Source organism: Filicampus tigris, chromosome 2, assembly GCF_054856515.1.
Source record: "Filicampus tigris isolate MCC_2025a chromosome 2, RoL_Ftig_1.0, whole genome shotgun sequence".
Lineage (NCBI taxonomy): Eukaryota > Metazoa > Chordata > Actinopteri > Syngnathiformes > Syngnathidae > Filicampus > Filicampus tigris.
In genome coordinates, this window is record NC_141218.1 from 21,211,341 (window position 1) to 21,238,281 (window position 26,941).

The 26,941-nt window shown below is 41.6% G+C and overlaps 6 protein-coding genes and 1 non-coding gene across 10 annotated transcripts; 3 read left to right on the forward strand and 4 right to left on the reverse strand.

Annotated features, from left to right (window-relative positions):
* Positions 1 to 36: 36 nt before the first annotated feature.
* Positions 37 to 1,590, forward strand: sowahd (sosondowah ankyrin repeat domain family d). 2 transcript variants are annotated; one of them, XM_086017749.1, is made up of 2 exons: positions 37 to 176; positions 357 to 1,590. In XM_086017749.1, the coding sequence occupies exon 2, from the start codon at positions 364 to 366 to the stop codon at positions 1,207 to 1,209; it is 846 nt and encodes a 281-aa protein (XP_085873875.1). In that variant the 5' UTR covers positions 37 to 176; positions 357 to 363; the 3' UTR covers positions 1,210 to 1,590. The 2 variants fall into 2 exon arrangements, with proteins under 2 accessions (XP_085873875.1, XP_085873876.1); XM_086017750.1 differs by having other exon boundaries at positions 360 to 1,590.
* On the reverse strand, positions 1,559 to 5,208 carry rpl39 (ribosomal protein L39). The gene is made up of 3 exons (XM_086017754.1): positions 5,108 to 5,208; positions 4,726 to 4,829; positions 1,559 to 1,778 (listed from the first exon to the last, which is right to left on the reverse strand). Exons 1-3 carry the CDS (start codon positions 5,108 to 5,110, stop codon positions 1,730 to 1,732), a joined length of 156 nt encoding a protein of 51 aa, XP_085873880.1. The 5' UTR covers positions 5,111 to 5,208; the 3' UTR covers positions 1,559 to 1,729.
* On the reverse strand, positions 2,126 to 2,267 carry LOC147151736 (small nucleolar RNA SNORA69). The gene has a single exon (XR_015085875.1). It is a non-coding gene; the product is annotated as a small nucleolar RNA SNORA69 (small nucleolar RNA).
* Positions 5,209 to 5,869: 661 nt separating the features above from the next.
* Positions 5,870 to 12,895, reverse strand: upf3b (UPF3B regulator of nonsense mediated mRNA decay). The gene is made up of 10 exons (XM_086024475.1): positions 12,648 to 12,895; positions 11,363 to 11,469; positions 10,976 to 11,082; positions 10,795 to 10,893; positions 9,658 to 9,768; positions 9,187 to 9,230; positions 8,951 to 9,124; positions 8,580 to 8,731; positions 7,251 to 7,566; positions 5,870 to 6,375 (listed from the first exon to the last, which is right to left on the reverse strand). Exons 1-10 carry the CDS (start codon positions 12,756 to 12,758, stop codon positions 6,226 to 6,228), a joined length of 1,371 nt encoding a protein of 456 aa, XP_085880601.1. The 5' UTR covers positions 12,759 to 12,895; the 3' UTR covers positions 5,870 to 6,225.
* A 299-nt stretch (positions 12,896 to 13,194) lies between these two features.
* ndufa1 (NADH:ubiquinone oxidoreductase subunit A1) lies at positions 13,195 to 13,893 on the forward strand. The gene is made up of 3 exons (XM_086023256.1): positions 13,195 to 13,442; positions 13,558 to 13,647; positions 13,775 to 13,893. The coding sequence occupies exons 1-3, from the start codon at positions 13,341 to 13,343 to the stop codon at positions 13,793 to 13,795; spliced, it is 213 nt and encodes a 70-aa protein (XP_085879382.1). The 5' UTR covers positions 13,195 to 13,340; the 3' UTR covers positions 13,796 to 13,893.
* Positions 13,894 to 14,826: 933 nt separating this feature from the next.
* Positions 14,827 to 18,994, reverse strand: nkap (NFKB activating protein). Its single transcript, XM_086024597.1, has 8 exons — positions 18,462 to 18,994; positions 16,884 to 16,964; positions 16,710 to 16,774; positions 16,013 to 16,096; positions 15,893 to 15,938; positions 15,630 to 15,821; positions 15,271 to 15,420; positions 14,827 to 15,153 (listed from the first exon to the last, which is right to left on the reverse strand). The coding sequence occupies exons 1-8, from the start codon at positions 18,848 to 18,850 to the stop codon at positions 14,976 to 14,978; spliced, it is 1,185 nt and encodes a 394-aa protein (XP_085880723.1). The 5' UTR covers positions 18,851 to 18,994; the 3' UTR covers positions 14,827 to 14,975.
* A 1,482-nt stretch (positions 18,995 to 20,476) lies between these two features.
* Positions 20,477 to 26,230, forward strand: zbtb33 (zinc finger and BTB domain containing 33). Of its 3 annotated transcripts, none has more exons than XM_086023221.1 (2): positions 20,477 to 20,996; positions 22,211 to 26,230. In XM_086023221.1, the coding sequence occupies exons 1-2, from the start codon at positions 20,969 to 20,971 to the stop codon at positions 24,034 to 24,036; spliced, it is 1,854 nt and encodes a 617-aa protein (XP_085879347.1). In that variant the 5' UTR covers positions 20,477 to 20,968; the 3' UTR covers positions 24,037 to 26,230. The 3 variants fall into 3 exon arrangements, with proteins under 3 accessions (XP_085879347.1, XP_085879348.1, XP_085879349.1); XM_086023222.1 differs by having other exon boundaries at positions 20,477 to 20,896; XM_086023223.1 differs by lacking the exon at positions 20,477 to 20,996 and adding an exon at positions 21,926 to 22,104.
* Positions 26,231 to 26,941: the final 711 nt, after the last annotated feature.

Genomic DNA, 26,941 nt, shown 5'->3' on the forward strand with positions numbered 1-26,941 from the left:
TACCATGAACTTTGGCTCAGTTCCTCTGAGGAAGTAGAAAAAGTCTAAGCAGTAACTAGTCGCTTAAGTGTATTTTTGTTTTTAACCTGGTGTTTAAATTTGGAATAGAAATGAATCCGTCGAAATGCTTTGATGCTTTCAAACCTGCGTAAGCAGCCAAAATGAAAGTCGGACAGGTGAGTCACGTCAACGACCTGCACGAGTAAATTAACTGCTTTTAGAATTCAAAATGGAGACGTGAGCTATCTAAAATGAAGAACACAGTGGAAGGGTATATGCGCGATTTTGTGGGAAGAGAACTCGTTCAAGTTTGACATTTCATTCCGTCGGGCTGTCGTCCAAAATTTCCGGAACAGCAGTACCATGGATGAGGACTGCTCGATTGGGCAGGATGCCACTCCTGACGCCCACCGCGGCCGAGATTCGACACAAGGCCCCGTTGTGGAGCGACTCTCCCGGTATGGCACGTCGCTCATGCCCGGTGCTCAGCAGCGGAGGTCGCGGCTGCTGCTGCAGAGGCGGCAAGACGACTCAGACGCAGACACACCTGCCCAGCACAAGAAATCCACCAAAGAGTTGTCCCAAGGCGGGTTGGGGTGGGCTCTGTACCCCATGGAGCACGCGTGGATGCTGTCAGCAGCCGAGGGCAATTGCGACACACTCCTGGAGTTCGTATCCGAGGAGCCGCTGCTGCTCACTAGGCGGGACTTCATCAGTGGCTACTCGGTTCTCCACTGGCTGGCCAAAAGCGGCCGAGACGAAACGCTGCTCAAGCTGCTCCACCGAGCCGAGAAAGCCGGAGGGCGGCCGGTGAGCGTGGACGTGCGGGGGAGCGGCGGCCTCACCCCGTTGCACGTCGCTAGCATGCACGGCCACTATGCGGTCGTCAAGCTTCTGGTGGGCGCGTTCGGTGCTGACGTGGATGTTATGGACTATGGCGGCAGGCGGGCCTGGCAATACCTGCGGCCGGACGCCCCCCGGGAGATGAAGGAGCTGCTCGGGACGTGGGATGACGAGCACGCCTGCAGAGGGGAACGCAATGCCAATAAGAATTGTAACAACAGCAGCAGCGACGTGACGGTAGCGCCGGGAGAGGACGCGGAGGCTTTGGCGGACGAGGTGGACTCATTTGACCGCAGCAGGCGAGGAGGCAGTTGGAGGTTTGGCTCCTTGAGAAGGTTCTTCTCATTTCGTGCCAATGGACGCTGACATTTTTTGTCGCAACTGTGCATTCACTCCCTTGAAAGTGCTTTGAACCTTTGCTTGTTCCAATTACAATATTTGACAAGTTAAACAGCACTCTTGCTAGTGTAGCTTATTTTTCCATCTTGAATGGCAGACTTCTATTCGGCAGAGGCAAGCAAACATGAGCTACAAACACAAGCATTTGTGGTGTGGGCAGATCGGAAAAACCCCAAGACTGCTTTTGATTTTTTGCTTTACTCCTCCCTGTGAAACATTTAAAGTAACCGTAAGGAATATCACATTTTCCTCTTAATGTAATTGCAAAGTGTGATTCATGCTGTGCTGAATAAACCAAAATGAAGTCAACACGTGATAATGTAAATAAAGCATTTGTTTGATCACAAATCTTTTATTTTCAAACATGAACGTAGAACCAGAGTGTGTAAAACAGCTGCGGCTCCACCCGACATTGAGCCTCTCCTTCCTGGCAGCTGGGGGTCCTTCGATGGAATGGAGGAGGATGGATTCTGTTTGAATGTCATGTTTACAAGCCCAGCTTAGTCCTCCTCCAGTGTCTCCTCTTGGAGTTGTACCTGTAGAATGGTCAAGACATAAACCAGCATTACTTTATCCATAGATACTGCATGTAGCTTGGCTACTGAACAACAGGCATTTAGGGAAACCATTCAAATTCCAGCATTGTCACCACAAAATGACACAAATATTCCCACAATTTGTCATAGTTCAGCTGTTGCAGATTCAAAATTACTAATCACAAAAATGTGAGACAGTGTCTTGTGTTTGGGCACAATACACTTGCTGGCTCGCATAATCCACAAGAAAACAATCCAATCATTCAACAATGCAGTAAATACAAAATGACTACTAAGTAGGATTATCCTCGTTGAGTAAAACTTGCTACAAGAATGACTGACTAGCTAACTGTTTCGGCGCCAGAGAGTCCTCTTCATCCTCACAGTGATGAAGAGGACGATGAGCTCCGAGGCTGAACAATAATGATCTCAGCAGGGTTAATGACAGCACTTCACAGACATCAAGTGCTGCAATTGCAGACCTGCTTTAATGCAACATGTAGTCATCTACCATTGCACTATGCAAATGATCAATGCCTCCATGCAATTTTGCCGACCCATCCTCATCTGACTTCTGCATTTGAGTGCCTAACAAAACCAATGAAAAAAATGCTAAAATCTGATGTTTTGCCTCCAATTACCGACAAGCTTGTCCTACCAAAGAGCCAAAGGCCTGTACTTTGTGTTAATAGAGCAAGTGATTATTTTTCTATTGGCAAATAAATCCTCAAAATGACCCAAGATTGACACCATGCTTCCCCCAGACTCTTTACTTACTCATTATATGAAATAGGTGACACTTTTGCAGTGCAGCCCACCTAAGAATGTGGTTTCTATTCATGCGAATTCCAGAGGAGTAGCTTGTCAAAATACAACCCCTGGAATTCAGCCAGAAATGGATGTTTAACATTCCACCCCATTTTTGGTTGATCAGTCAGACTGTAATAAACAGAGCTAACCTCCCGAACACCAACTACGTTCAAATTTGCTCGGATCACTGTCACAGGTAGGGTTGGGAATAGTTTGAATTTGGACGATTCTGGTTCTGATTCCGTTTCTTTGATTCGATTCCGGTTCCTAGCGATTCTCGATTCTTAAAAAAAAAAGAAGTTATTTTTGGACAAATCACATGAACCTCTCTGTTCTTCAATTGCATGAACTTTTACTATTTGTGAACTTTGCCATGGATTACAAAAAAGGGCTGTTTTTAACCAGTATATTTATTTTGATATTCTTTTTGTATTTTGAATACTATTTTTTACAAGAGCTTTATTTTTGGGAAGTTCAAGACAATACAATAATACAGCTGTTACTGAAAGCATGCTACTGAACACCAATTGATTGGCTACCCTTGTCTTGCTTTAGAAGAAACATAAAGTATATGACAATGCTGAATTTTAAGGGCAAGCAAGGAAATTCTATATAATCTAAGCAGTCTATGTAACTTGATGTATCTGTATGTACAGTATTTATGTATATGCTATAAGATAAATATTAGCTGAATATGGGCATTTGGGTGTTGAACTTGTTGGCTCAATGTTGCCATTAGACGTACTTAGCCGATTCTGACTTTTGGGTCATGAGCTGCATCGCGGCAGTTCTATAGCTAGGCGTCGGCTGAATGAGCCAGTCGGGCAGGATCACCGCTGTGGAGATCCATGGGAAGGGCCAGGCGCACGCCCGGAGTCGCCGCCGCGGCCCGGGCTTGCTGGCCGGCACGAAGCAAGCGGAGGGGCTGACCGAGAGGATCAGGCAGCTCGAGTACCGGCGAGCTTCGGTGCTATTGCGACGCAGCTTCGTGGCAGGAGCCCGGGGCTGCGGGCCGTGCACGCACACACTTTTTTTTTTTTAATAAATTGGTCATGCTTCGTTTGTAGCTCTTCCACACGGCTAACTAGGAAACTTAGCACTGACATTCTAAAATCTGAACATTCCGGGAGAACCGGAATGATGGTCCCGGTTCCACTCGATTCTCGATTTTCTGTGACCAACCCTAGTAACAGGTCAAATATTCTCTGCTGAAATACGATCACTGTTTGTTTTTTTCTTCAATGTTAGTATTTTTGTCAGTGGACTACCCTTAAAAACAAAACTGTGACTATCCAGTAGTGTAGTGTGATTGTGTTGGTCTTGCTAGTCATCCTACAAGTAGCTGATGAGAGCAGCGCAGACACAAATAAACATGTCAGTCTATGCTGCATTTTAAGATGGGTAGGCTGATTTAAAATGATCTAACCAGAAAAGTGATTTCATGTCGAACATGTATCGTGTGTGCCCGTGTTGGTAGTTGCCCTACTCCAGGAGTCTTTGTGAATTAATCACTTTTGCTGTCACAACCTTCCGGTCGCTATTGTGGGAATTGTAAACACCCACCTCACGAAATAATTCTGGAAGTCCCTTCAATTCACAGAATGGGCTTGAGTGGAAAATGAGGTAGTAGACAAGATCATTTTAATCACAACGGGCAGTGCTCGCGTGTCAGTAATCCAGTCTCTTTATGTTTATATGGGTCCAAATCACAGATCGAAGGAAATTTAATCAACATAGCCTGCACTCGCCTGCCCACTCTAAGTTTCTGTGTATACCTTCATCACAACAGACTGTTGGAATGCACTAAAAACACAGTCGCATAAAAGAGTCCAAGTGACTGGCATATGTGTTCCCAAGGATAAGGAGGCATGGCTACCCAAAATGGACGATCGCATGGGATTGTGGAACATACCTAAAAACACTACAGCCCAACACGATTCATCAAGCACATAAATAAAGTTGAACATGTCAACATGTTTCTTGGGAGTCTTAACTATCAATAACGGCAATCACTATTTACATTGTTACTACAGTGCGGTTATACTACCTTAGCTAGTAGGTTCACTTAAAAAAAAAAAGTACGTTGCGGTTATTAACGGCCATTGTACAGCATCGTACGCAAACACACAATCCTTACCTGATCTTGTTGCCGGTCTTCATTCTGATCCACTGAGGAATGGGCCTGTTTTGCTTCTGCTTCTTAGCCAGAAAGCGCTTAATTCTGAAAGTCTTGTGGGACGACTAAAAACAAACATATGACACAAAGAAATCATCTACGTGCACGCAAGACAACTGAAAACTGTACAGTTAGCAGGCCACATGCAAAACGTCTTATTTGCGCTTTTAGGTAGCTAGCTTGCTTTGGAGTGCGCAATGCCTTCTAAATATACAGAATCTTAAAAATTGGACGCAAGATACAGAGCGGTAGGACACCGTTAGCCCTTTATCTAAGTGTTCTCAGCGAACAAAAGAGTCTACAGTGTAGATTTTGACGGATGTTAGATGATTTTTCTAGTTACCATGTCTACCACAGTCCTTTCCTCACAACGGCGGCGATAGAAGAGGAAGAACACGGTGACGTATCCTGTTTTAGCCAATGAGGCTTCCGGCCATTTAGTCGCGCCTTTTTATAGACAGCGACACCAGCAGGCAATTTCGTGCTACTACAGATTGTCTCATTTTGGAAATGTATTCTTTTTAACAGGACCTGGTATAGGCTCCATCACTGCCGCGACCCTCGTGAGGATAAGCGTTTCAGATAGTGGATTGTAAACTCTCCACCATAGCCCGCATTGAATCTGTACATATCACCACTTTATCTGGTCTAACCCCCTTCACTCATTGTAGACTAATAACTACTGCCAGCAATTCTGCTGACAAATGTGATAGCCGCTTTGACGTTCCAACCCCAAATTCTCGAATAAACACCTCTACACATTCCCTCTTGCACACTTCGAACCATCAGTATACAGTACAGTATATCGAAAGGTAGCTAATAATAGCTATAATATTTCTTATGTACCCACTTGTTTTCACCCCCATGTCACTCGTTCTCCATTTTTCCCCAAACACTTTGCATTCATATCTATATTTGCCTCTGGATACATCCATGGGGGAATTGTACTAACAGGACTGAATTGTGAAAACTCCAACGCATCCACTGCATTGTAGCCCATTCATTCGCTGTCCATTGAAAACCCATTTGGATGGAATTTAACATTCCCAATGCAGACCTTATATAGTTATAGAACCACACTTTTAAACATAATAAACACATAGTAAACATTTATAGTCTGTTACAACTTGTAACAAGAGCTGTTTATTCCACATCCATGAAAGTCAGTCACAAGCCTGTCAAAGCCGTTCAGATGGACGATTTGTGTAAGTAAAAATGAAAACACAATGTTTGCAGTGATAGTGTCAAAAAGTAAGGTCACTTAAGGGTTAAGGGCTGTGCCATGTCGCCAAACTCTTAACTTTCCTCAGGAGTGAAACTTTGAGGAATTGCCTGGCTCCACCATGAATCAGTATTGGCCCTCAAACATGGAAGAGCGGGTCCTGAGGCAACATGATGCTCAGAGTCTGGCTGGTCACATCCTCCTCCACCAAACCAAAAATGCCCCAAGTAGAAATCCACTCAGTCGTCGCCCTTCTCAGCCATTTTCTTCGTCTCAGTGTCTGGCTTCCCGTCCACAGAGCTGGTGTCACCTCCTCCGCCGCCACCTCCTCCTGCTGGACGATTGCGGCTCCTCGCTCCAGGCTGGTACAGCTGGATAGCAGGACGATCCTGTGACAAAAACAGGAATCATGCTTATGAAATAAACATGTAAACAGCTACTATTACTTTTTAATGAATCATAAACATACAAATACAGCAAACATTTTAGAGGTGTCCGTCTCTCCAATAAAAGACAATTCGATATGTATCTTTTATTTTAAAATGGAGCAATTCAGTTCAAGTTGATGCACTTGCACCTTTTAAATCAAAACTGATTTTCCAATTCTAATTGTTGTTTTGCTAAAACCCTATAGATATGCATAATTTCCCTCTAACTGCCTCATCAATGCAAAGATTTTAATAATAGTAATTAATAATTGTGAATATTTTGAAATTGGAAATATTGTAAAAACAATACCTAATTCTTAAAACGTCATTTTAAAAATGTATGGATAAATAAGAAAGACATAACATGAGTGTAATTTACATTTCTAAAACGCCTATGTGTACGTGGGTGAATAAATTAATACTTTTTTAAAGCGAACATATGAAGAGAACAAAAAGTATATTTATAAAACCAATCATTTTGAAATTGAATACTTTTTATAAATGCACCGATAATTGAACAACAAAATTATATAAAAAATTCAAATTAAAGTTTAAAAATGCATGGATTATGAATACAAAAAATAAAAATGAATAAGAAAAAAAATACAGTATATAAAATGAAGGAAAGTACGTGCAAAAAAATTGCAAAGAAACCCCCTTCTTAAAAATGTGCCTCTAAATAAAATGTATTATTTTCCTTATTAAATAACAAAACACAGACCTGTGAAAATAATCTTAAAAAACACATCCATATCGTACGTATAGATGGAAGAAATGCATACATGATTGACAGGTAGACATAAACAGCATTTTGATAGAAGCATTGATGGCGTTACTTTATTGCGTAGTCGTTCTCTCTTGGCACTGTCGTCCTTCTTGTCTTGTTTTGGCGTCTTCTCCATTTTGTCCGATTCTGACGCGTTGTCTGTCCGTTTCTTGTCCGGTGGCCGGTCCCTCTCCTTCTTTGCTGGCCCCTCCTCCTCTGCCCACTTCCTGCTGACGTTGTCACCATCATGCCTTTCCCTCCTCCTACGTCGCTCCTGCCGCCTCATGCGTTCTTTCTCCCTCTGCTGACGCTCCTTCTCCAGCTCGCGCTCCCTGTCGCGTTCGGCGTCATGATCCCGAAACTCCTTACGGCCTTCCTCGTCTGCTCTGTGGGGGGAGAAAACATGGAGTATGTTGAAGCGCATTACATTTATGAATACTATATACAAAATATATTTAAATAAAACTGAATTGAATTAAATCAAATCATTATTTTAACAAATAATAATTACAATTAACTAAAATCATTTGAAAATAAAATGAACATACATTTAAAAAAGAATTGATGCAAAATACGGTGTATCTGAAGTTAAATATGTTCAGTGTACACACAATTTTTTATAATTAACTAATAATTAAAAATAACTATGACACAATAAAAAGTGTAGGTTAAAGTGTGTATAAAATATATGTTTTAAATGAAAAAATAAATAAATGATGTTGGGATTGAACAGACTTGGATTTAAGTAAATGCAATTCAATACACAAAACTAGGTGAAGTAAAATATATTGGCCCGGAAAAAACTAAATTAAAATGAATTACATTAAAAACTAAAGTATATAAAATAACATAAAAATAAAACTGACAAAATAGGTCAAGTGTGTTGCTGTTTGGAACTAAAATTAAATTAAAATTTCAAGAAAGGGAAATAATGAAAAATGTTGGATAATTGAAGTAAAATACATCGAGTCCATACACTGAAATAAAATTTAACAAAAACAAGAAAAGTAACTAAATAATATACAACTTAACTCATATTGGAGTGTTTTAACTAATTAAAGTAAAAACTAAAATCTGACACAAAACAAAGTGTAATTCAGGCAAAAATGTGTTGTAGAGTCTCAACTAAAACGAAATTAAAAAGGAAAATTGACATAAAAAGGTGATATAAAATATGTTGCAAAGTGTAAAGTCACACTAGATTACAAATTAAATACACAAAACAGGATGTAGATAAAGTATAATATGATAAGATAAATACAACTAAAAAGGTGAAAAAACAACATGCATGGTACAAAAATACAATTAAAACAAACTGAACACAAAATAGGTTGTAGGTGAAATCAAATATGCTGGAGTGGATAACAAACAATTTTCGACATCTAAAATTATGACCTACTTCTTTGCGCGCTCGTCCTTGTTGTCATTGTTTTGTCGTCTCTTGTGCTCGGCACATCTGCTGTCCTCTTTGCCGGGCCTCTCGGCTTTTCTGAACTTCACCTTCATTTTGTCCGAGTCGGCATCGTCTCCTCTGTCTGGCTTCTTCAGCAGCTGCACGGTGGACAAAGACAGAGGACGTCATTCTGCGGTGTGGGTGTGAAGGGATTTTGAACTGCCAATTTGCCAGCGGTGTGAAGTAAAAAATAGTTTATTGTTTACCGTATTCTAAATCGATATTTCAGGTATCTGTACTTTACACGAGGGTATTAAATTTTCTAAAAACTTGTTACTTTGACTCCCTCGAGTGTGAGTACTTACTGCGCTACTTACTTTGATTTTTGGCTCGTCTTTGACTTCCTTGTCATTCTCTGGTTTCTTCATTTTCTCGGCTCCTTTGCGCTTCCGCCGCTCATCCTCGCGCCACTTGCGTCGCTCCTCGTCTCGAAGGCGCTTGCGCTCCAGCTCCCGCCGCCTCCTCTCCTCTTTCTTCTCCTCCCTGATTCTCTGAGGAGAGAACAAGTCTATTTTCTGTTGTTTGGTAAGGCTCACTACTGTGCCTGACTTACCTGCTTATTCTTCAGGAAGTCCAACAGAGGAGTTGTTTTTTTAGCTTTGGGAAAAATAAAGGTTGGATTTAGTGGAGCTAAGACACAAACACTGTTGATTACTTTAATGTAGGGCTGGGCGACATGGTCTTATTTTTTTTCTTCACAAAAATCCAAGTTTCATTGATTTTACTCCCTTTACTTATAGAAATGCAAATGATAATAACATTATTCGAAAAAACTTTTTATTTGTGTTTTTTTTTGTTTTGTTTTATTTGTCCTGATACCATACAAGCTTTGAAAAAGTTTATGTCTGTTTCCCCCCCACGAGCATTAAAAGACATAAAATCCAACTTGGCAACACTGACTCTGTTTGGTAAACTAGCTCCTCTCTGTTTTGCAGCCATGTTAAGTGCACCCCCCCCCTAAAAAAATTAAAATTAAACAAATTAAAATTATTAATGGCCCAGCACCGCTATAATGTTTCCTTACCCACAAGCTCCTTTGACCTGGCTTCAATCTCTTCTAGCAGAGTCTCGGGCGTGGACGTCAATTTCTCATTGTCTCCAGTGTAATAATCCAAGAACTTCTTGTAATCAGGATCTAGAAGAACATGTACGCATAAGTAATACAGAATATTAATTATAAAACATTAAGAATAAAATTTGTTTTTTTTTTCATTTTCTTTTTTTAAATGACTAAACATGCAGCACATCAGAGTACACTGGGCTGACCCACTCAGTGAGTAGCCGGGTTTACATGGAGCCATGTATTCCGATTAGGAAGTATCCGAATGACCAATCGGAATGAAAATGCTCCATATAAAAACCCCAATCGGGATATAAGGCTGAGTCCGAATGGAATTTAATTCAGATTCACAGGCATGGTATGTTCCTTTTGCAAATCCGAACGAGCGCCATGTAAACAATTCAATCGGAATGGCCAGGCTGCGCTCGGACTGCGCATGCTCCGTCTTGACGTAAATGCGTAATGACGTCATTGTATACGCACTTTAAAATGGCAGCGTCTTACCGTCTGTGACGCGAGAACTTGTTTTAAAGTACTGCTAACTTGTTTTTAATCAAGATGCTACTTTAATAAAAGTGGTAAAACAATTGTGAATACTGTGCTAAATAGATGAATGAACTCCATCTTGATAGATCACGTGATGTTTTGCCATCAATCTCCGCATGCCACACAGCTGTAACACGGCTGATCTGATTAACGGGGTGGAGCAAGTAAACGGCCGCTCGAAAATAGATCACGTCACATGTAAACAGGTGACCATAGAGTTTCATTCCGAATGACAAAAAATTCTCCACGTAAACCCGGCTAGTGAGTCACTGGGTGAATGTGAGGGTGAACGGTTGCTTGTCTATAAGTGTACTCTGACTGCCTTTTAACCATTTCAAGTGTAGCCTGCTTTTTGCCCAAAGTTGGGGTTCGCTGAAAAGGATAAGTAAGCGGCGTAGAAACTTGATGCATGGATGTTTTTGGTGCACCAAAGTAATGGAACAGAAACATTTAAGGACAAAGGGATGGCCAACAAATCTTAAGAAAACATTTGTAGAGTGTAGATCAGTAAAAAACTATAATAATAATCATAATTTCATCTCTGAAAATACACACCGTCACTAATGGTTCCACACTTGGCATCCTTTTTCTTGCTTCTTTTCTTGGAAGTCTTTTGAAAAGGTGCAAACTCAACAATTGCAGGGTATTCCTGTCCTGGTTGGCAACAAGCATGTGCAAAGACTCCATTGAGTGGACATTTTCATCTAAACTGTAACATCAGGATACCTTTTGATACCTCTGTTGTCAATGAACACGTATCCGTCGAAGCGATCCCTGAACAGGACGATATCCTCTTGGTTCTTAAAGTTGATGTAAGCCCTCGCAAAGAGGTGAGGATACAGGCTAAGAGGAGAAATGTCATTAATGCAGACATTTTATGATTTGTTTTTTCACAATTTAAATGGTGTCAAAATAGAATGCCAAGAATCAAACATTAAGCACATGTTCAATCTGTTTTGGAGAAGAAAAAAAAAACAGGCCTGTTTTGGGGGAATGGTCCTGATTTATGCAAATACGCCACTGCTTGCCCCACCCCTTCTCTGTTGTTTACCATGACGATCGGGGATGAAACTAACAGGTTGCGGCAAGACTAACGGCTATCATTAGCCTGGAGTGTGCTTACCTGGTGTCATTGGAGAAGAACTCCAGATAGTCCACTTCTGGAAGAGGCTGCAGTTGCTCCTCCAGCTCCTCTTTAGTGAGACTTGGTGGCAGCCTCCTGATCACAATCTACAAGAGCAGTGTTATTCCTCCATTAGTACAAAGCATAGTGAATGGATAAGGTGGCTATTTACAATGTTAGTTTGATAAATTGTCAAAAAAAAAACATCCATCCATTTTCTTTACCACTAGTCCATATTAGGGTGAGCTGACATTCCGCAGCTGATTTGGGGCGAGAGGCGGGGTACACCCTGGACCGGTCGCCAGTCAATTGCAGGGCACATAAAGACAAACATCCATTCACACTCATATGGGCCACTTAGAGGTTTCTATGAGCCTAACACGCATGTTTTTGGAAAGTGGGAGGAAACTGGAGAAAATCAATGTGAACAAGCAAACTAGACACAGGAAGGCCACAGCCAAGACTCGAACCTCGAACGTCAGAACTGTGAAGCAGACATGCTAACCACTAGTCCACTTGCTACCAAAACCACACTCAATTAAAACCTGAAAAAATGAACATAGGATCAATTAACTAGTAATTAGGGTTGCCCACCATCCCGTAAAATACAGAATAATTTCTTATTAGGTGATTAGGTTTCGTGTCCCATTTTAACCAATACTGGACGCGATTTGTCCCGGTATTTTCATTCATGTCGACTACAAATGCAAAAAAAAAAAGAGTCCACTGCTGGGACTGTAGCTCGCATAGAGCATACGTTGGGCACATTTTGTTTCTTATTTCAAATCACACTGCTTAATGCAGACAATACAAGTGTGAATTATAGAATTCACATCTCTGTCTTCACCAACTTGGAGAAACAAACTGCACGGAGTGCACAACATTGTGAGGCAATTTCCTAGCCATCCCACAAGCTGCAGAAAATATTGTGCTGAATGTCTATCCAATCTTTTCCACATCTGACAAAAAACATTTAACACAAATGCAACACTGTCAGGGTCGCTTCATCCCACAGGGGCCGTCCGTTGTGAGGCCCCTGGATCCAAGATGCCGTGGTGGGTAACCCTTATTTTCATTAATTAAAGTTGGCAACCCTACTAATAATTAAAACATAAGAATGCCACACATATTTAAACGCACATGTATACGCATAGATATACATACATATGTATAACTTGCTAAAACATACTAGCTACACGAAATATGGATTCAATTGTGTCCCTTACGACAATCACAAACAAATCGTCCCAGCGAGCTAACCTAGCCTAGCTTAGCTCGAGTTTACCTTTGTCATGGTCTCCTTCTTTTCCTTCGACTTCTCCGTCCTATCTGAATCCTCGCACATTAATTCCACCCTCCTTTCCCTGGGTCGAGTGTTTTCCTTATCTTCCTTCATATTTGTAAAAGACTACTTGTGTCAACTTTGTGTCATTCCCAAGACTTGTTTACTTTTTAACAACTTCGCCGAAGTGGGTGGGAACTGGTGGGAACTAGTCACACATGCGCATTGCGCAGCGTTTAACGTCGTCCCTGACGTGTACTGCCAAAGCACAAGAGGCGCTGTGGGCAAAACACACGTTCAACCTAACGTTAAATTTATTCAAAATAAGAGCTTAGCTTGTTACATGCCTTGATAGTTTCGGACTTTGTTGCTTGATTTTAAATTTAAATTTGTAGAACATTAATAATATAATCTCCACACGTAATGAATTACTGTTTTCCCCGTATATTACACTCATGGATTATTTTATATTGAATAATTTAGGCAGACGGTAGTTTTTTTTGTTGTTTTTTTTTTAAATAGAGCTTTATTTTGAAATACAACCAGATGGTAGTTTGTACTTCCGCTAGTGAAAGGTTCCTCACACTCGCAGGGAGCGCCATCTTGTTAGTGTCCGTAGCAAAAACAAACCGGACAACTCGGTGGTCATTCAAGTTTAAAGTGTTATTTCTGGGCTGTTAAACGCCTGTCGCCGCCATGTGGTATGAAATTCTGCCTGGCCTCGGCGTCATGGCGGTGTGTCTGATCATTCCCGGCGTCGCCACCGCACAGATCCATAAATTCACCAATGGTGGAAAGGTGAGCTGGTGGTGGATCTTGGGGGATTCTAGGTGCTAATGTAGCGGTGGTAAGAAGAAACGTGTAAACGTATTGTTCTGAACTGTTAATGTGTTTATTTTTTACTTTCACGCAGGAGAAAAGAATCGCCCGAATTCCGTGGCAGTGGTACCTGATGGAGAGAGACAAGCGGGTGTCGGGAACAGGGCGCTACTTTGACTCCAAGGTTAAAGTTCACGTCTGTAGTCGCAGGCCCATCATTTTTTATTGAGAGCTTGCAACCAATACAAACACAATATAATCATAACTTTATTGCTAAATGATGTTCAGCAATTAATTATTTCCTTCAACAGGGACTCGAGAACATCCACTGACAAGAATGACAAGGAAGAACGTTATTTGTTGTACATTTAAGAAAGTTCTATTGCACATTCATTTGTGTCTATGTTACTAATTAAAAACGTATAAACTATTTCTGGGTTGATTGGCTTCTATGTTGCTCTTTAACACTCATGGAATAATACACTGCTCCTCAACACACAACAATCTCACGACACACCACCAAACAAAAGTATATAGCCTAAAATACACTGAAATAATGATAAACACAAAATGACTTGGTGTGAAATCTGGGCCTGCTTAGGTGTGCATAAAATTGATATACTTGCAGGAATTTGTGTGACAACGAAAAGCAAAATTTGGCTTTTCAAAGTGCAAATTATTTTGGATTTCTCCAATAAGCCATCAAGCAAGTTTTATAAGTAAAATTACATAAAAGTCCGTCTTCGCGACAGTGACTTTCCTCTAAGTTTAGCTGCACGGTGAGCAGAGGTCAGCTGTTACAGGAAGTAAATAAAACTGAGTTAATTTTTTTAGTGCAGCTTCCCTCTGCTCACTTTACAGCCAAAATTAAGAGAGTCACTGTCACAAAGACGGACTTTTACTTTAAAAAGTTGCTCGACGGCTCGTTGGATAAGTCCAAAATAATTTGAGCACTTTGCAAAGCCAAATTCAAATACCATATTACTTGTACATCTTTGGTGTATCATTTTACTGGAAAAGAATCATATTCAGGGATCACCGAACTCTATTAGAACAGTCTTTGAATCGAAATATACTTTTATTTTTTTTCCATTTTTAATTCCAACATTTTACATAAGTATATACCAGTTCCAACGTAAGCTTTGAAAAATGTGACAAAATGGCTGCCCCCAGAGATGGCTAAAATGGGTGGATTTTGCTGCTAATCAGAATACCGTATTTCAACTAGTGGGCCTGCTGGGATCATATTCTTGAAAAGAAATATGTTTGGGTTGATTTTCACTTTAACTAACTTATGATTTACTACTAAGTGCTCAGTTGCATTTAAAATGTGATGAACAATAAAAAATCCAGGATCACTTAGTACTGGTAGTTGCAAAAGTAATTTTATTGGCAGATTTGCAACATGAAAAAGAGTAAATGAAAGCAAATAATCTATTTTACAAGAAACAAAGACAGTATGTACATAATAGTCTAAAAACAAATGCCGTGCTCAAAATGGAGCCGTTTGTCTCACGGCTTGTCCTCTTTGCCTTTGGTCTTCCTGTAGACCATCTCTTTGAAACTGGACAGGATCTTGCTTTCCCTTTTCCGTCTTTCTTCCTGATTGAAGGAGGCCAGCGCTCGCTTCTCATCTGCGCTGTAGATCTGATTTTCCTTTCGCAGACGCACGGCCTCCATGCGGCGGTGTCTGCGGGGGGTGACATTCATACCAAGTGAGTACAAGTCAAAGCGGCTCATTCATTGAAAAGTGTCTGCGTCCAGCACTGAATATGAACATCAGGAAGTATGATGACAAACTACGTACCTGCTGCCGCTCATGACGTAGCCCGACTTCTCAAAGTCTGCGATCTCGTTGCTCGTCAAACCAATTTCTCCTCTCCTTGGAATACGTTTTCCGGCTTTTACGTATTCCGCCATGGCCGCACCTTCACCTGGCAGCAGAGCGTGCCCGAAACTGCAAGACAAAGGGATGTAAAGCTTGAACATGCCGGACCCTAACTGCTCAGTGTTCTTTGTTTCTTGGCATGGAGGTGCGCATGTAGAATGTTGTATTGTTTGAGGTGACGCGGATGATCATTTGCACAAAATGATGTTATAACAATGGTGTGCCTTCTCAAATGTAACTTGAGTTGACTTTTCGCTCTCTCCAAATGCTGCACTTACTCTAAAGGTCTCTCGTCCTGAGACAGGAGCGTGAGCGGCGCTTCGGGTCCCACCAGGTTATCTTCAGCGGAACCTTTCTCAACCCACAACACCTCGCCAGCGTCCTCCTCCTCTTCCTCAGACTCGCTGCTGCTGGAGTCGCTCGACGACTTGCGGCTCTTCCTCGCTTTTTTCTTCTTGGACTTCTTGGACCTGAGAGCAAACGTGGCGGCGTTTCAGTATCTTTCTTTGTAGAGGGAAACAATTGTTATAATGACACGTACTTCTTGCTCTTCTTTTTCTTATTCTTCTTTTTCTTTACTCCGTCCTCTGAACAAAAAAAATACATGGGTTAAACATGTGAGTAACAGTAACAACAAATTGTGCATTTAAACATTACTTACCATCTGCGTCGGACTCCATGCCGCTGTCTGACTGCTTCTTGTGCTTTTTCTTCTTGGATTTCTTCTTTTTTTTTCTCTTGTCATCTACAAACACACAGTAGCAATACCTTTTAAAGAAGACCTAAGTCCTTTTCCCTCTCAATTTAAAACAAGTCTCTTAGTTTGCAACGCGCTTTCGTCAAAAATTAGAAAGGAATGGAGAAAAAAACGGCTTTTTTCAAGCCTCGCTGAAATCAGCCTGTTTTGAGTAGGTGGTTCTGACTTGGAAAAATGCAAATGAGCAAATGCTCATCTTGCACCACCTACTGCAGGTATTTAGTGGTAGATGTAGGGAGTGGCTACTGGTTGAGCAAGTCCAAACTGCAAAGCACAGGCAAGTCCCCATGAACGGTCAAAGCATCGATTTTCAGCTTTGGCGGCACTACATTTCCAAGCCGTAAACATTACAGTACATCCGGCAAGTATTCACCTATATGGAAAGGTGTCCCCCTCTTTATCTCATGTCCAATCAACTGAATATACCACAGATGGAGTCCAGTTAAGTTGTAGAAACATTTCAAGGATGATGAGTGGAAACAGGGTGCACATAAGATACATTTTGAGTTCATGGTAAAGGTTGCCAATTCACATGTCCATGTAATATCTTAATTATTATTATTTTTTTTAATAAATGTGTGCGTGTGTGCTACACACGTACCCTCCGAGTTTGATGCCGAGCTGACATTTTTCCCGTCATCTTCAACGGGTGTGAATTCATCAGAGCTGGTGGAGAAACAAACAAAAGCAATGTTCAACTTTCCGAGAATGACGAAACAAGCGATTCAAATGAGACAAAACATTTGGCAGAGAGGGTGACACTTATTTGACTTACTCTTCTTCTTTCACCCTCGGCGAATATCCCCACACTTCGGGACAACCTTGCTCGCCGATCCTCTCTCGCTCCTTCAGCCGCCTGCGTCACACAAGCACACACGAGTTCGCAATCTTACTTTGTACATTTGACACACCACAGAGTAGAGTATTGTTAACAATTCAATATTACATAGCTCTCAGCAGTTATCTTTAAACATGTATCATATATTAGGGGTGAAAAAAACTCTGAAATTCACTTTAAAGCTCTATAAGTGAAATGGGTTAGATTGTTAGAAAATCATGTAGTTAGAGGTTGAAATGTCAGTAATGACAAGTTGTAACTCTAAAATGTGGTATTTGGGTGAAACTTGTGCCATGTTCAATTGAAGTTTGTGTTTAGAATATTTGGTCCAAAGAAAACATTTGCATCCCAAGGGGCATGTTATCTTCCACAATGACAGCTTTGTTGTTTTTTTTTGGGGAGGGGGGGTTAGAAAATAGTGGTAGGGTAATGGCTACACACCTTGTATACAAGACTTGCCCAAATAAACCATCACAGATATAAACTGTCTTAAAAAGATAGATCTGCCTTCTAAAAGCAACACAAGCACCACCATAAACATTTCAGTGTTTCAACGCGCACAAATTCTCATGAAAATTCGTCGCCGTTTTAAGATACCCCGGATTCCCAGTGATGTTGTACTCAATCATAATGACGTGCATTGCTCTCAGTCTCAGAAGCTGCTTTCCTGGACACCGCAGTGCATGAAAACAGTCAAATAAAAGGAGAAATGAATTGTTTAAAGGAAACAATCAGGGGACTGAAAGTCAACTCTTTGGATTACAAAAATTCACCGAATCTATCAATGACATACGCCTACAACAACACAATAAATTAATTATAGACAGAACATTTGATTGTATTACAATACTTGGTCCTTCAGGATTTGATTAACTTTACAACAGAGAAAAATTGGCAAAAAAAAATGGTTGGATGTCATCATCTTTGTTTTATGGTGTAATGTGTGGGGGGAAAAAAAGACGAGTTTTTAAAACGCTAATAAAGTCCGATTAAGTCGGACGACATTGATCGGTCGGACCCTGGTATATATAAATTATATAAATCAGGCAAACATTTCTTACACTTAAAAAAATAATAATTCAATATTATAATGTGCTCAACTCACTGAGAGATACTTTGACATGCTGCTAATGCTACTGTAACATGATCACACTTCTGCCTCATTTTTTTAACAGAGTGCAGTGAATTATTTCAAGAAAATTAGTACTCATATCAGTTGTACTCTGTCTCAAAAAGTAAGTTAAATGTAACCTAATTTAACAAAGGTATGAAATGGGATCAAGTCTAGGGTTAGAATTTCAGAGGTAAGATATGGCAATGCTGTTGTTTTCTTTTTTTTTTAATAAGACTTCCATTATGTTTGCGCTGAACTTTGTTTCCCAGACTCTTGACTCATTATCGCCCCCTGCAGGCTGGAATAATAACGTTAACGTTGACAAACATGCTTGCGTGATTAGTGTTGATAACTAGTGCTAAACGGGGTAAATTACAATTATATTTTGAAAAAGTCTATACCTTGCCATGAGTTCTTCTTGTCTCTGTCTGTGAGCATCGTCTCTCTGCTGGTCGTGGTAAAAATCGTCTCTGGAGCCGCCGTGCCTCCACGGAGTGTCTCTCTGCTCGGACCAGCGGTTGTGATTTTGGCCGCCACCGGCGAACCTTTCTCGGGATCGGGAGCGACTGCGGCGGGGGCTTCCAACTCGGAACCGCTTGATGGTCCTCGCCTCCCTGAGTCGGTGCTCTCGTTCTTGTCGCTCGCGCTCCCTGTCGCGGGGCCTCGGTAGTTTGGGCCCGAAGCTGTCCGGAGATATGCTCCTCTCACGGCTGCGAGAGCGAGATCGAGATCGAGAGCGGGTTCGAACGTGCCGGGGACTCCGAGAGGCCGAACGGCTGAACTGTGGCATGATTATAAGCGAATGAATCGAAGAAAAATAATCGGTACAAAGATAGATTTAAGAAAGTGAAAGGCCCTCCGCTAAACTACCGTACGATTGGCCAACAACCGATACTCTGCATGCATTTCCGTTTCCTTCTTCTTCATGTGTTTGTTGAGCATTTCCATTTCCGTTTCCGTATGTTTTCGACGTCGAAATATCCAATAATCCGTATACGTGTACGACACATACGTTAGCGTCTCCGCCATGTTGTATGTGTCAGCTAAGACTATATATCAAACCGCTTATCCTCACCCGGGTCGCGTGCCTGCTAAATCAAGTAAACGGACTAAAGTAACTACTTACAAGGTGCACAAAGTCAATTCCTTTTGTTCACACACTCACTAATATATAAGGAAATGGCACCAAAAACAACAAATGTAACTTTTAATCTGATGATTTTAAGTATGTACTATCCTATATACATGTCATGTCATGTCATGTCATCTTCCAAACCGCTTATCCTATACAGGGTCGCGGGGAGTTGCTGGAGCCTATCCCAGCCGTCAATGGGCGAAGGCAGACTACACCCCGAACTGGTCGCCAGCCAGTCGCAGGGCACACATAGACACTGTCACTGAGCGGGAATCGATCCCACGCTGCCCGCACACAACTCAGGCGTGTGTACCACTACACTATCAGTGGACCTTATCCTATATACAGGTATTTTAATATTAATTTAATATTAATCAGTTTCAGTGTGACATACTAAAAACGTGTTTTGGTATATGTGTCCTAAACATACATATTTTTATTGATTAAAATCAAAGAGTAAATATTTGTATTGATTAGATTACAAATGATGTATGTTGTCATTTTTTATGACCATCTGTGAAATGTAAAGGACCATCGGCGAGGATGGGGTTTTGGAACTGGGTGGGGAGCGAGATGCGAGACAGGGGACCAAGTTTATGAAATATGAAAACAAATTATACACACACATGAACGGTTGAAAACAATTGAAGCCATAAATGTTGGCGTGGCTCCAAAAGGGACCAAAGAGAACCGAGACTGGTGATGAAGTGGGCTATGATGACACACCTCAATCTTGCAAGTGAAGACCAGCCAGCTAATGTTAACGCTTCTGATTTGCCTTGTTGCTAGTGATGTCAACAATAATTGCACAGAACAAGAATTTGCCAGACCTTTGGTCAAACAAGTCATGACCAAATAAGTTTTTAGTTAGTTAGTTAGTTAGTTAGTTAGTTAGTTAGTTAGTTAGTTAGTTAGTTAGTTAGTTAGTTATCTTCTGTTACCCAGCGCCTCATTTACCTGGCAACAGTCAAATAAGGGGAGTACGGCACTTATTTTTTTTTCCTCACTTAAAGCACTGCCTTGGTCTCCTTTTTATATACTGTATTTAACATAAAACCCTGGCATTCAAACAGTGGCGTGGAGACATTTTACGTCCACTGTACCTGTGAAAGGTGACGAGTGGCTTTTTTCCACTGCATGAGATCTAATAGCAGCTGGCTCATCCAATATGGCGGCCTCGTCGACGTACCATTCAGTTTGAAATGCTGCATTTACGTGTGTGTCTCTGCTTCGGCGTTGCCACACACACGCACACACACTCACACTCAGAAGAAAAGTAAACTGCTTATTGTATGTCGATCAACTCAAACCATCTTAATACAGATCCAAATGCATTGTCCCCAAAGGATTTCATTCGCTTATCAAACTATAGTGTTATATATGCACAAGCCTTGTTGCTTAAAAACAGAAAATGCGAGTAATGATCCACAACTAATTTGGAACAACTAAGTTTCATAGTTTTGTTTTGTTTTTTAAGCAGCAGCACTTTCGTCCCTTCTCATTTTGAAGGCAGTCCAGACAACCCGGAAGTTATTTCAGATAGCAAAGCGTGTGGGCTGAATTATATCATGTTGTAAAGAAATGTTACTGTGTGCTTAATTAAAATATCCTTTGGATATGAACGTTTTAATGTCACGCAGTGGCGACTCCTCGTGGCTGTTGTGACGATCACGCGACGACGCAGCTCTCCTCGTTTGGCAGGTGAAGCCCCTCCGCTCTTTGCCATTGTGTAGCCAAGCGGCTAACGCATTAGCTACGAACGCTATTTTCTTTATGCCGGCGGAAAACGCACAAGGCGCAGGTAAACTGAACAGTTTTCAATATTCATCTTGCCATCCGGTTATACTTCCGAGTCAAAAGTAGTAACTGTTGTGCATTTCTGCAAGGTAATGCGTTAGCGAGCTGTCATAATTTAGGCCCTCGCTGTCCTATTGTTCATAACAGGATGAGAAAACGGCATTATCACATTTTTTAGCACGTAGACGATTCACAGTAAGAACCTTAATCTATCTGATACACGTAAAAACTTTAAGTTACTCCGCTAAATTAACCCTAGATGCTATTACTTGGCTCAAGGAAAACTAGCAAACGTCACTTCATTGTGACATGGGAATTTCTTGCAGTGTTTTCACACTTGGTATGTAAACGAAGGAATTAGATGTAGCAATTTCAGGTCAAATCTGTTGGCTCAAAAACATAAACTCAAAACGAATGTCCTTAAATTTGTTGATTCCGTCAAGTAGTGAGATTACTGCATGGTTAGTAGAAAAGACAGACAGTAGAAAGATAACCAAACTGCCACAGAGGAATCCTCATAATGTGTTCTTGATACGTTAAAGAAAATTGACTTTTCAATTTAAAATAGTTGGGTCTGTGCAGTGCCTGCCCACTCATCAAATGTTACATCAAATAACCAATTAAATCCATAGAGTTTTGCCTGTTTCTGAAAATGTGTACACTGTTTGAAACACTAACTAATTAACATAATAACCGCCCCCACACCGAGTTTCTCCACCAATGACATCCAGCGAGCTGACCAGGCCGAAGCAAAATCATGTCAAAGCCAAAAGGCAAGCAATAACTGCAGTTTTAGCACAGATTTATTTGTGATCATGTAGTTGTCATGTGCCACACCGCTACATAAATTGACCTATATATTTTTGTGGTTTGGTGATGAAATGCTATTCCTAATAAAGTCACATGTTTTTTTTTTTTTTTAACGCAACAACACACCCGCAGCGTGTAACCTGGAAGTAAATGCAAAGACCATCAGATTTGGGAGTGTCATTGAAGTCCATGAAAATGCTAAAGTATTGTTCAAATGTGAACATATTGTTGCTGCATCCAAACTTCAAGTGCAATATGATTTTTAACCATCCTGTCGTAGTTGAGTACAGCCTCTGACGTGGGTAAGAGAAAAAGTGCTTCAGCACGTGGGAACAGTTTGAAATTGTAAAAAAAAAAACATCTCTTCTCTAATCCACAATTGTTCTTGTTTTCCTTTCCCGCCTGCAGACATGCCGACTCTAAAGCTGATCTCTGCGACTCACACGCAGTATTCGGCCGAATTGTTGAAGTCGATGAACGAGCAGCGCAATACTGGATTATTTTGCGATGTTACTATTATTGTGCAAGACAAGAAGTTCCGCGCACACAAAGCCATCCTGTCTGCGTCAAGTACATATTTCCACCAGCTGTTTGTCGTCGCCGGGCAAGTCATCGAACTCAACTTCCTCCGATCGGAGATCTTCGAGCACATCATCAATTACATTTACAGCTCAAAGATCGTACGGATTCGCTCGGACTTGCTGGAGGAGCTGATGAGCGCTGGCCAGACACTCGGGGTGAAGTTCCTCGCGAACCTGGCGACACCGCTCTCCCAAGTCAGAGGGCTACCTGGTTTGTCAAAGGAGGACAGCCCCCAAAGCCAAACATCATCAGGAATGAATATGCCCATCATCTCCGAGTCCTACTCCATATCAGCAGAGGAGTTCAAACAGTCGAGCAACGCCACGGATAAAGAAGAGGACTCGGATGATGACGTCATGTTCGTCTCGGAGACAGACGCCAAGTCGCGAGCAGCCAGTAAGGAAGCTTCAGGGGAAGTCATTTACATTGACGCGACGGATTCGGATAAAGTTGAAAAGGTGCAAAGCAAAGAATGCGCAAGTACAACATTAAAAGAGGCAGCACCCACAGGGACACAAGAAATAAAGGTTCCCGACAGAAGCCCGCTGCGAAGTCCGGACAGCAGCTCCAATAACCTCAATTCCCCCACCAGAGTTTCCTCCGCAAGTACTCCCTCCACGCCGGCCAAGACCAGCAGCCTCACCCCCGAGCTGCCCAGCGCTTCTCAATCGTCCGGAAACCGCAACATGATGGAAAACACCGACATATCGGGTGTCCACAAAAAGCAAATTTCCACTTCGCCGCAGCAAGGCGATTTCAAAATTAGGCTGTTGGACATCTCGGACAGCCCCCCAAGTCAAAGAAATGTTGTCAAGCCCACGATAGCAACGAAAAAAACGGTCACGCTCAATGCAGCCACAGAAATCGATTCCATTTCGCCAGATTGTAAAGTTTACGCCAACATAGGGGAGAACACCTACGACATTGTACCAGTTAAGGAAGATCCAGGGGAGGGCGGCTCCAAATCCAACAAAGGGAAGCGATCCATACCACAAATACCTGAGAATCTCAAACCCTCACCTAACAAGAAAAAGTCCAAATCCGAGTCCGAGGACCACTACGAGCTGATCATGGACGGCAAGACTTTCTACGTGTGCACCGTGTGCAAGCGTCCTTACGTGTGTCGGACCAGCCTCCGCCGCCACTTCAACACGCACTCGTGGGAAAGGAAGTACCCGTGCCGCTACTGCGACAAAGTCTTCGCTCTGGCCGAGTACAGAACTAAACACGAAATCCAGCACACGGGCGAGCGGCGCTACCAGTGCCTGATGTGCCACGACACCTTCCTCAACTACCAGCTGCTCTCCAACCACTGCAAGCAAGTCCACAACGTGGACCCCAGCGGGAAGAAGGCCAAGGATGGCGAGGACAACATTTACCGCCTGCTGCCCTGCAAGACCATGCAGATGAAGCCCAACTCGTGGAGCACGGACGGGTCGGCCGTGCCGTTCATCGGCGAGGACGGCAGCGTGCGCCACGTGGCTCCCGGCCAGGAGGACGCGCGTCCGTCCGCCCAGGGCCAGATTTTGAACTGGGACGACATTTTCGACTTTGACGAGCAAATGCTGATGGGCCGGCCCGGGCCGCCCATGAACGTTGGCCCTCCTGAGGGCAAGTCGGACTTCAATTTTAACATTCCGGAGACGTACTGAGCCACGCTGGCCCGCGCCGTCACTCGTGCCTTTTTGGAGGCCCCCCGCTTGGACTTCCACTCCTCCTCCTTTGGAGTTTGCTTTTCTCCACGGCGGACTGGATGAGAGAATGTTCACACACGTGACTGCACCGCATGTCATTTTAATCTGCATCAGGAACCCCGATGATCTCTTTTTTTTCAACAAGACTTTGAAGAGTTGACACTGACACTAGACATCAAACCTGTTTAGTTTCTCCGTTACAGTGTTGATCTTTGCTGCTTGAGTATTGAATTTAAGGCCATGCTTCCTAGAACAGTGTTTCCCACTCTAATTAACCCATTAATACCCGAAGTCCCTCGCGAGACATCTCTCTCAAACCTACGGTCGTCTTTGGAGCCACCCTTGAAAACCTGACATTTTCGCCACCTACAAAATAATTAATATCTCAGCCCCTGTAGCAGATAGTAACGTAATTCCAAAAGAATTTGAGAGTTAAGACGTGGCTTTCACACAGGCACGTGTTTATTAATCTTTACTGTTTCAATCGAAGATGCAAGTGAAGCACTATTTTTAATTAAAAAAAATCGAGTGGTAATTACCAAGCTGTATTCTCTTACAAAGACGTTGAAATCGTCATTGTTTACGAACTTATATCTTAACCATACATTACGCCTGGATGGTTTCACGGCTTTAAAGTCCTCGAGCGCGTCGTCTATATCACTGCCGTGACTTATAGCAGAGATACCGCGATCGACGGCGTCCGCCATTACTCCTCGGAAAAAATCCCGGATATGCTCCGACAACTCACGACACCGTCACATGTATATCCTGATGCATTTCATTGGCTAAGAGACCGAGAATTGGATTAAAAAAAGAAAATGACGTATACGCTCTCCGGCTTTAAAGGGAGAAACACGCAACAGCGCTCCCGGCTTTAGTGGTAGATATGCGGTTATGCACTCTCGTCCTTAATGGGTTAAGCAAAGGCACATACAAAAGAAAAATGTCACAAAAAAGTATGTCTACTGCAAAAAATTATGACCTCGTTTTAATGGACTTAAAAATGTACTTGGCTTGGAATCACAGCTTGCTAGGTGAACACAAAGTTTTTATTCTGTTGTGTGAATGGCAACAGGCGGTTATTCAGATTAATTTTAATTTGTGCCATCAAGTGGAAGAGCACTTAAATTGTTCTGCTTGACATTATGCGTCGCCGGCATAGATGAACAAAGGCACATTATTTGTAGTAAATAATCATTTTCTGACCAATTAATTAAAATTGGATCAACTCTTTTCACTACATTGGGGTTTCTGTGATTTAAAAAAAATAGTTTCAGCAGACTCTTTTCTGATATTATCACTCCACATTCCCTCGTTGACATTGCTCATCTTTGCACAAAACGGTATCCTGATCTGAAATATATATGTTTTATTTTTATTGGCAAGCCCGCACATGGGTATCATTGAAGGTGTTTAAAGTTGAGTTAGGCAGTTTAAATCTTTATTGTTTCTCAAGCCCAAGTGTGTGGTACATGCTTTAGAGTCAACACTTAGATTATTGATGGAAAGTTAGCACTTAGTATTTAATCATTGGAGAGGGCTTCGATTGTTGCTCTTAGTTTGGACTCTTTCATTGACTTTTCACTGTGAGTGTAGTGGTGAGTAAACAGGTAGCGCTGACAGGGACATTCTTCGTTGGGGGTCAACAACCTTTTTGAAACAGAGCTATTTCTTGGGTACTGATAAATAGGACGCGCTACCAGTTTGATACACACTTCTGAAATGATTATTAGCAATGAATGAAGAAGGTAGGAATTAGTTATCAATACGCAACACTTTATTTCTATTCATCTCTGCAAGTTACATTTTCAAATGATAACCCCAGCAACATTCCTAAGAAATCACGATGCCTCATTACGGGTGAGCTATTTTTAGAACAGGTCTGCGGGTTACTCGTGGTCCCTGGGGATGACCTGGTGCCTAAGGGCACCAAATTGGTGACCCCTGTTCTATGTCATGTCAACAACAATGAACAGATTAATGTTGGTGTGTGTGTGAAATGTACAGTATAAATTCTGTGTAATGTCCTTTTTTGTAGAACCATGCTTGCTTTTCTTATATTGTTGTTGCCGTGTTAAAAATGTCCCTCTCGTCTTTATGATTGGAAGTCGACAATATGACAATAAATTATTCTTTTACTGTTTTACCTTAATTTGTTCTGTGATGCTGGTTGATTTCCGTTCTCAATTGGAAAAACAAAAATCCCATTAGAAATGTAAAGTGAATTCAATCATTTAAGAGTCAAGTACTGTAGTTGCCATACAAAAAGCTCAACTGACATTTTTTAAATATTCTTAACACATACAAGTATACATTTATGTGAACCAGAGTAAAATAAAACAAAATAAAGTAAAAGTATATAAATAAAAACAATGGTCCATTTGATAAGGCTTGACAGAAGGCTGTTTGCAGAGCGATACTGTCACCAAGTGGCATTTTATAGGTATTGTAAAATGTAAATGAGCATTTCATTAATTTACCATGTTATGGGTCTCGTAAAGCGGTGTCCACAAAATCTCTTTACTATTAAAAAGATTACAAAAGCAAATGATGTTAATCAGATTTGTTTCATGTCGTTAGTGGTTATCAAGTCACATTGCATTCACGTACAGTACAGGTACAGTGTACTGGATCAAATTGGTTCAGCGTAAAATGTACTTTAAATTTCTTTAGAACAAAAATGTTTTGTCCAAATTTGAAGAAAATCTGGGGTGAATGAAAAGTTATTGGTTGCTTTTATGTGGAATCAATTTTCTGTTCAATAAACCCCGACCAAATGGCCACTCAAGAAAAGGTTCAAAGTGTACTGTGGTTTATTGAAACAAAATCTGATGCGCAGACTCGGCAAAACAAAAATATTAAG